Genomic DNA, 9,925 nt, shown 5'->3' with positions numbered 1-9,925 from the left:
GTGCCGCGCCAGCGTAAACCGATCGCGCAGGCAGTGCACCATTCCATTATCATGCCTAAAAAAATAAAAAATAAAATAATTTAAAGAAAATGCACAATTGGAAGCTTTTTAGGGAGAGGTTGCGTTGTTTTCTGTTGGATCAATCATTTTACAGTGTTGATGAATTTCTTAGCAGCAAAAATTTTATAATTTCAAACACAATATAAATTGTTACTGAATAAATAAATGTCAAATATCAGTATAATATAGGTAGATCAAGGTCAAAGTCGGCCCGACGGCCGGCTGACCGCGACGCGCGAATTTGACCTTCATTCAATCGAACGCGGAACATAACAACCTCTACACATTTGTTAATATTATCTGTGGTTTTATAATTAAAACTCTAGTTATTTGTTAATATTATCTGTAGTTATGTGAAATGTAACATCAGTAGGTATCTATGGTATTGTGTAATCTTTTCGGCCGATTAGAGATATCACAACGCCGAATTATATAAAAAAGAAAACACATTATTTTATCTATTGTAACTCTGAAAGTTGACAGTCGAACAGTTTTTAGTTGTAATATATATATTTTAAACACGTAAATATGGCGGCTAGAATTCCAAAAGTGCGGTTTAATAATAATATCGAGTGCCCTATCCTTGGACTTGGCACGTGGAAGGTATGTGATTTTGTTTTTCGATTAACTTCGTATATACTTATTACTTATCTATTAGAGATGTGTTAAATAGTTTATTATTAAATATATTTAATTGGAATTTGCAAATATTTATTGTATTATTAATTATAAATATAAAATAGTTTCTCGTTTTGTATTTTAGGTACTAAATAAAAAATATATTTTAAATTCTTAATTATTCTCTGCTCCCCCTATGGTTGACTGGGAAATAATGTCGCATGCTGTTAAGTCCGCCAAATGTAGGTACTTTAGGTATTTTATTGAGTACATTGAAGTTAAATATTTCTAAAAACTTAATTAAATTGAAATGCTATTATACGGAAATATTGTATTTTGAAAATAGTACTAGTATTTGAGTATTTGAAATATATTTAAAAATATAATTTAAAATTAAATAATAGTATTTTCATTTTTTGTTTTTAAATAAATTTTAAAAAAGCTCTGTTAACATACTTTTTGATAGATATTTTTTGTATTAAAATAATAAAGCATTTTCTGTTTAAATAACTATACTTTTTGATACATATTTTGTACTGGCTGTGCCCCGACTTCATCCGCGTAGGACGATATTTCCAACCCTTTTTTCGCATTAAAAAGTAGCCTATGTTCTTTGTCAGGGTTTAGACTATCTTTGTACCAAATTTAATTTAAATCAGAACAATAAAAGCGCAATAAAAAGACAGAGTTATTTTCGAATTTATAATAGTAGTAAGGAGTAAGGATTTGCAAAATGCAAACTACCTACCTACTTAGTGAAGTACTAAAAATCACTGACAATTTATGATCGACCCCTTCCTCGCACAATGCAAATATTTGTATTCATAAGTATGTTACTTTTTATCGCTCGCGTGTTTTCTATGTATATTATGGACTAGCGACCCGCCCCGGCATCGCACGGGTGTTTGCTGCTTCTAAATATACCTACCTACTACAGAATGTCCTTATAAACAACGCTTACAGCTTCTTTATCATATTAAAACGGCCTGAGCCGAGGTTTCGAACCTCTAACAGTGCCCTCAGACTAAAGTCGTATCCATCAGGCGGGAGTTGGAGTTCAGCTGCTCCATAGGTCCTTCCTTTGGTTTGGAGTGTCATCTGCACTCGCCCCCTATCGTCCGGTGAGGCTGTAAAGGCCAGCTGCGGCCAACAGCATTAGAGTAGTCCGAAAATAATAAAAAAATATCATTAAACAGTACAAACATGTTTTGATTAGTGCCGCCGGCCGGGCTGCTACCGCCGCACCGTTATATCTCTGCATTTTAAATCTGTAATATCTTCGGAAATATTCATTTAAATTACATGCTGTAAACGGCCGTATTGATCTATATTAAATGGACAATGTATTTAAGTACTTAATTGGATAAAAATTATTGCTGTATTGCTTAAAATCACTTCGTAAATAAGTTATTTTTCCCCTAAAATGTAAAGGATAAAAAGTTATTGGGGGTTGTCCTATTTTTTTCCTCCTGTTTGGGAAACTACTCTGCTACCAAAATGTTAGGGAAATCGGTAGGTCACGTACCTGTATGGTTCTGCGGATTTCCTGGGCTTCAGGGTCTCGAAGATATCTTCGCTAGCTTTCACACACTTTCACAGTAGGTTTCACAGTTCTAATTTATTTTAATTCACAACGCGCTCGTCGAGGCCGCTGTACGGTCCGTTTGTTACTAGTTAGGGAGGGGAAGGGAACGCGCGGGAACAGAAAACAGATACAGGGTAGATTTTGAACACCTCCTTTTATTTGTTTCACCGTTTTTTTTAACGTATATATTTTGATTTATTTTAAATCTTAGACTCCCGCTGGGATTTGATACAGGGGAAGTTTTTAATAGACTTTTCAGTGTAGGGATATATATTATATTATACATATTTTCATAATTACACATATATTATACATAAAATATTATATTAAAGTATATAATAGATTTAGTACTTAAATATAAAATTTAATCATAAAAAGTTTTCGCTTGTATGTAGTGTACACTTATGTATTGTTAATCTGTTTTAACTTATAAATAATACTTTTGGGGGTTTTCCTTAAGAGATAGACACATACCATCGCTCATCTTATCTTCTTCCACTGGTGCCCCACCAGAGGAGGATGATAAGATGAGCATGAGGTCAGGTCAGTTAACCCATCGTGACAAATTCACCAAGAATTTATCACGATGGTCACAACGATGGCCCCGAGGCCCCAACCTTCACCTCCCGGGGGGAAAGGGCATCGTTAGTAATGTGGACTAACGATTCCCTTGCTAGCAATGTTCAAATTCCTGGTAAATTTGTCACGATGTGCTGACCTGACCTCATGTTCATCTTATCGTCCTCCACTGGTGCCCCGCCAGTAAACCATTTTTTTTTTGGACTGGTGCGCTTACCTGCGCTAACGGTTTACGCTGGCGGGGCACCAGTGGAGGATGATAGTATGAACATGAAGTCAGATCAGTTAGCCCAACGTGACAAATTCACCGGGAATGTATCACGATGGTTTCCAGGGGGAACCGCGTGGAGGTTGATCTGACATGGTACATTGCTAGCAATGAGATCATCAGCCCACATTACTAACAATCCCCTTCCCCCCTCCCCCCCCCCCCCCAGTAAACCGTTAGCGCAGCTGTGTGTACCATTCCATTATCATCACTAAAAAAAAACTTAACTTAGCTCACTAAACGTAGTGCCATGCTTGGGGACAGTGATTTTTATCTTATTTTTTTATGACTAATGGGTGCTTAGTAATTAAGCATGGAACTAGATGGCAGACAATTCGGCCTACATGATAGCTGTTGTATATAAGTACATAGATATCTATAGATAGATAACTGTATCTTATACCTGATTAGATACAATTGAATATTATATAAGGAATATAAATCTGTAGATGGTAGATTAATAATGTTATGAATCTACAATCTACTATACATCGAAAATATGTATTTTCGATTGTAAAATATCTATAAATTCGATAAGATATGAACGTCTGTCTTTTAGCGAATAAATATATGAGTCATCTGTAATGAGTGGAATCCGCCAAAAATATAATATAATAGTCGCTATCTATACATCTATACATATAAATAAAATTGGAGTGTCTGTTTGTAATATTGAAATAACCGTTTTTACTACATGCATATGAATATAATAAATACATACACCAAAATAACATTTTTTACAATTTTTGTCTGTCTTTCTCTTTGTTCCGGCTAATCTCTGAAATGGCTGGACCGATTTTGATGGACTTTTATTGGCAAGTAGTTGATGTAATAAGGAGTAACTTAGGATACTTTTATTAGAAAAATAAAGTTAAATTCCACGCGGACAAAGTCGCGGATGCAGCTAGTCTTTTTATATAAAAATTATGTGTCACGTTGTTTGTCCGCGATGGACTCCAAACTGCTGTTGAACGCAGCTGGGCTTTACAGCTTCACCGGATGATAGGGGGCGAGTGCAGATGGCACTCCAAACCCGCGGATCACCAACTCCTGCGTGGATACTACTTTAGTCTGAGGCACCACTAGGGGTTCGAACGTATGCTCAAGCTGTCGTAATTTCGATCCCTAATTCAAATAATTCTTTATAAAAGTCTAATAGATCTACTATTAGCTGTCACAAAATAATTGGCTGTCACTTGGTAATTTTTATAGTGTCCAAGAATATTTGAGTGGCACAAGCGCCTTCACGTAATTTGCATGCCTGTATGGTAAATATTGCTGATCAATGGATTTCATGTGACATCGTATTAATTATACTACTGTACCAATATTTCGCAAATAAATTATTTCATTTCATTTCATTTCATTAGGTACAGACTCTTATGATATGTCAAATCTACCGTCAATTCGAAATGATTTCGAAATGAGAAGAACTGACAAGAAACTCAGCTCGTATTATTTTCAAATAAATGTTGTACACATTTACAATAATATAGATTCATTTTTAAATTCAAATTTGGGAGAATAGAGTGACCACCAGCATATGCTATTGCAAAAGCGAATAGTCTAATCAGTGTTCGTAACCCGAGCAAACCAGTCCCCAAAAGTAGCACCCGTTCATAAGTATGACAGATGAGCCAGCCATCATTGCTGTCAACCATATTATAGCACATTGACTCGGCCCACTACGCGGCCACAAGTTTGAAATTTATAGAGAGCATAACTGTTTCAAGTTCCACTATACATCATGACTAGGCTCTCACAGGAATGCCAATTGAACAAACACATGGCAAACCTAGGCCCATGCACGACAAAAATCTGCAGATTCTGCCAAACTGAAGAGGAAACGCCACTACACATTCTAAGTTTACTTTTAAGTCTTTCTGTAAAAAATATAATATTTTGTGCACTCCCTTATTCTGTTTATCTTAGTACAGAGCAAAATAATTACATTCATAAATTGAACAATTTAATATACAGTATGACATATTATAATAATGATGTTATTCGTTTTTTTGATATTAATAAATTTATAAAACACATAATTTAACTAAGAATACATGTTATATGCGTCGTAAATGTACTAAAGTATTAATAAATTTATTGACTTTCACAATTAATTCTATTTGATAGCAAAATATATCAATTACATTTTATTACATTTTATTGACATTCAAAAGTTATAATTATTTATCATTGTTATTAATTATCTATTAATTGGACATACTGCCACAATTTTATTTATTTTGTATAATGTTTTTTTGTCATGTAAGTCTGTAGTCTTAAAAATTGTTACTGAATGCCATGTTAGCTGTCATGTTAAAGTATACAATAAGTAGTATAACTTACACTAAGTATCATACTGTAGATTAATTTGACTTGTCATAAGTGTCTGTGATGGACCTACATGAATAAAGCTATATTTGATTGATTGATTGATTGAAGTGGTTGTAGCCCACTCATACATAAACGAAATATCTCGTTTGGAAAGTTTACACTCTATCCTGAGGAGATAAAAACCATTGCTCCTAAGAATATCCTTCAATTCTTGTACCTGACGGGCCTAAGTAGCGAACTCTGAAAAAGGGCGAGCACTATGTAGGTCGCAGTACTACAGGTCCATCTGACAATAGTCCAAAATTCCCGAATAAAAAAAACTCCCCTATATCATTTATATTACTTACAGTCGCAACCTGGCGAGGTGACTCGTGTAGTCGGTGAAGCCATAGACATTGGTTACCGCCATTTCGATTGCGCCTTTGTCTATGGCAATGAATCAGAGGTCGGCGCAGCCCTTACGGAGAAAATAAACTCAGGCGTTGTGAAGCGGTAAGGTTGTCTATGATCATATCAATGTAAGATGTAGACTAGAGTTTCCCAACTTTCCAATTTTTTATTGCATAGAAGACAAATGAGCTTGCTACTGATGGTAAGTAGTTAGCATCACCTATGAGCAAGGGCCAGTGCAATTGTATTGCAAGTGCGTTGCCGCCCTTTTAATGAAGGTATGAATGATCTTGAAGTCCATACCGGTTCAGAGATACTATTTAATAATTTTTTTCTCTGATGGTAAATGCTTACCGTAGCCTATGGACACTTGAAAGACCAGGGGTGTCCTGTGCTTTTTGCCGACCCTTATCAAACCTTATTATTGTCCTGGGTTATTATTATTTCGTGAATCATTGACAATACTTACATGAATGTATGATTTCAGAGAGGACCTCTTCATCACATCCAAGTTGTGGAACACCTTCCACAGACCAGACCTAGTGCGAGGGGCCCTCAATGCCACCCTGAAAAACCTGAAGTTACAGTATTTAGACCTCTACCTTATTCACTGGCCTCAAGCATACAAGGTAATCATTTTGTCACGTATCATGTCTTATATGCCTCAGATTCTGTCTCATATCATGTTATTTTACAAAATTATCTGTTTATAAACATATACTATAGACAAAGTATATGGAATCTCATATTATTATACTAGCTGACACGTACTGTGCGCTTTCAGAGAAGATTCCTCCTTCATACAATTAGATTGTGGAATGAACTATTATCCCAAGATTAGTTCTAGAACGTCACAAATTCACAAACGTTATTCATTCATAATTTAAGAGCTGTGCTCATGTCGGTGGATCTCCCGCCACCTTCCACGATCTTCTATCAGTCCTTTTAGCTGTTGATACGACACGACTCCAACTTTTTCTTTAACTTGCTTGATATAGCTGTGTCTTGGTCTTCCCCTTCCTCTCTTTCCATCTATTTTTTCTTCTATAATGGTATTAATTAGTTCGTCGTGTCGTATCAAGTGCCCCAACATTTTACCCGCCTATTCTTAAACTTTATTATTTGAATAATATTATTACATTAGTATAGATAACATTGTATTAAATATCTATAGATATTTGATTCATTATTATTTATTCGTAGTAGACCACGTCTCTCTTTGCCAGCATTTCAATTTAGTTTATTACAGGAAGATGCTGGAACACTCTTTCCTTTTGACGATGCTGGCAAGATGCAATTCTCCGATTCAGATTACGTGGACACGTGGAAGGAGATGGAGGGTCTGGTCAGGGACGGCCTGGTGAAGAGCATCGGAGTCTCAAACTTCAACAAGAGGCAGCTGGAGAGGTTACTCCAAGTGGCATCCATCAAACCAGTTACTAATCAAGTAAGTTCTAAGGAGATTTTCGAACTACTCTAATGCTGTCCGCCGCAGCTGGCCTTTACAGCTTCACATACATGGCACTCCAAACCATAGGAAGGACTTATAGAGCGGCTGAAGGCTAACTCCCGCCAGCGGGATACGATTCTAGGCTGAGGTCACAGCTAGGTGTTCGAGCCTCAGCTCAGGCCGCCGTAATTTTGGATAGGACCTTTCTGATCAATCCACCGTCTAATTTAAACGGGTAAAGGTAGTCTGGCCACGCCATAACGCCCATTTTGGTGAGAATCGAATTTTCAGTTACGTGTAGTTCTAAAACAGTCCTGTAATGTGTTCATGTATATATACTGTTGCCACTTATCGTGCTTTGCTTTTGAGGATTTGATTTGGATTGCTTCTGAGGGCCTGCATATCTACCATTTCAATAATACAATGCTGGGATTGCTGCCAGTATCTTCGGAACGTTGCCTAAAGGGACCCTATTCATAATATATTTTAGTCATCATATTATATTTTTTTAAGCTTTTTAATTTTAGGTTCTTAGTTGTACAATTAGGTTATGTAAATACTAGTAATAAAGATTCATAACACAATATATCAAGACACTTAAGTAAAAAAGTATTTCAGGTCGAGTGCCACCCGTATTTGAACCAGAGCCGCCTGAAGGCGTTCTGCGAGGAGCGCGGTATCACCATCACGGCGTACTCCCCGCTGGGGTCGCCGGACAGGCCGTGGGCGCAGCCCGGCGAGCCGCTGCTGCTGGAGGACCCCAAGCTCAAGGCCATCGCCGACAGGATCGGGAAGACCGTCGCGCAAGTGCTCATCAAGTATGTAGGCCGTAAACTACTACTACGTAGACTCGTATGAGTCGAGTGACTACATTTGCGGCGAATCGGAGAAGGAGCTCCATCGCGTTTTGTGGGATCATCACCATGCACTCTAGTCTGACCTGAGGGGGATTCTGCTGAGCGGAAAAGTCTGCGAAGTGTTCAGGGTACTACCTGGACTTGGCGTCTTCAGAGGAGAATTTTAGGTGCCTGCCTGCCTGAGTGATGTGGGCACGAGGGAACTATAAATGGCACATGCCTAAGAAGAGGAAGTACCCGGCACCAAAGTCGTTACTGTTTCTTCCGCTGCCCTAAAAGAATTTGTAGGGGTCAAATCCTTCAACCAACCCATAGCCATCCAACCTCGTGGTTATTCTGGCCGAAAGGCAGTAGGTGCATGCGAGAGCGTATATCTCTTTCTCCCTCTCACTCCCTACAAATTATTTAATCTCTGTTTGTCCCTTGGTCACCTCCCCTTTCTGGGGCAGTGGACGGCTATCTTTTACCATCGCAACCTAAGTGGTCTCGGACAGTGCAGTTTCAGAGAAGCTTCCTCCCGCGTACACTTGCCTGCCGAGATTTTCTCGAGAGACTACAAAATGGGGTTTTTCAAGGAGGGTGTTCAGAACACTGAGAAGGGGGAGAGGGGTGAGGCATCTGCCGGCACCGCTGATCCGCGCGGCGACCGGCCTTCTTCCCAATAAAAATATCATAAAATTTTATACCTTATACTTCAATATAGCAATTTAAATTAAAATTGAAGTTTATTTTTTTTATGTCTAAATAATTCGAGACATAAATTCGCGACCTAAGATTGCAGGTTCGAGTCCTGTCACGGTCGCCAATTGATATTTTATTATTAAGTGACGCGGGCGTTCGCCGTGACCTCTGTATGGGAAGGTCTCCCCCTTCTCAGTGTTCTGAACAGAGGGTATATTAAGATTTTTTTCTAAGCACAATAGATCAATGTAGGTCGCAGTGCGACAGGTCCAAGCGCATGACAATAGCCCAAAACACCCAATAAAAAAATGTTTCTTAAGGGTTGTCAACGAGCACGTGACACTGCCGGTGTTTCAGGCGTCCATTGGCTACGGTAACCGTTTACCATCAGATGGGCCGTATGGTTGTTTGCCACCTACGTAGTATAAAGTTCTAAATGATGTTATTTTTTATTATAGATACCAAATAGAGCGCGGAGTTATTGTAATACCCAAGTCGGTGACGAAATCTCGCCTCGAGAGCAACTTCAACGTTTTCGACTTTAACCTGTCGAAAGAAGACTTAAATTTGATTGACAGCTTCGACTGCAACGGACGCCTATGCGGGGAGTCTTTGTAAGTTAAAATAAAGGACGGCCTCAGTGGTCTACCGGTTTAGCATACAGCTTTTCTTCCGATGGTCGCAGGTTCGATCCCGCGTGCGGTACAAACATTTATATTCATGTGTATGATTGACGGTATATTATGTGGGTATTTACAAAAAAAATCAAAATATTTATATCAGTTGTCTAGTACCCATAACACAAGCTCAGCTTAGCTTGAGCCTAGATGGCGCTGTGTGTATTGTCCAGGATATTATTATTATTAAATCTATTTTCACGTCAAATTTTCTTAGATCTGTTTAGATGTTTAATCTTGAGAATGTAATACTAGCTTTGCCCACGATTTCATCTGCGTGAAATATATAGCCTATGTGTTATACTGATGTATATATAAGCTATATAAAGTTAAAGTTTTATTAAAATCCGTACAGTAGTATTTGCTCGAAAGAGTAACAACCATATGGCTGTATACTTATATAAACATACTAGCTGTCCCGGC

General features: G+C 37.9%; 1 protein-coding gene across 1 annotated transcript; it reads left to right on the top strand.

The window, feature by feature from the left end:
- The first annotated feature begins 406 nt into the window (after positions 1–406).
- Positions 407–9,458, top strand: LOC131840753 (aldo-keto reductase family 1 member B1-like). The gene is made up of 6 exons (XM_059188945.1): positions 407–663; positions 5,797–5,939; positions 6,325–6,466; positions 7,087–7,284; positions 7,906–8,105; positions 9,284–9,458. The coding sequence occupies exons 1-6, from the start codon at positions 589–591 to the stop codon at positions 9,441–9,443; spliced, it is 918 nt and encodes a 305-aa protein (XP_059044928.1). The 5' UTR covers positions 407–588; the 3' UTR covers positions 9,444–9,458.
- Positions 9,459–9,925: the final 467 nt, after the last annotated feature.

The sequence above is a fragment of the Achroia grisella genome, unplaced genomic scaffold, assembly GCF_030625045.1.
Source record: "Achroia grisella isolate CSIRO2021 unplaced genomic scaffold, CSIRO_AGI_Agris_v1 utg149, whole genome shotgun sequence".
NCBI lineage: Eukaryota > Metazoa > Arthropoda > Insecta > Lepidoptera > Pyralidae > Achroia > Achroia grisella.
The sequence above is the reverse complement of the archived record's forward strand: the minus strand, read 5'-3'. Positions and strand labels throughout refer to the sequence as shown.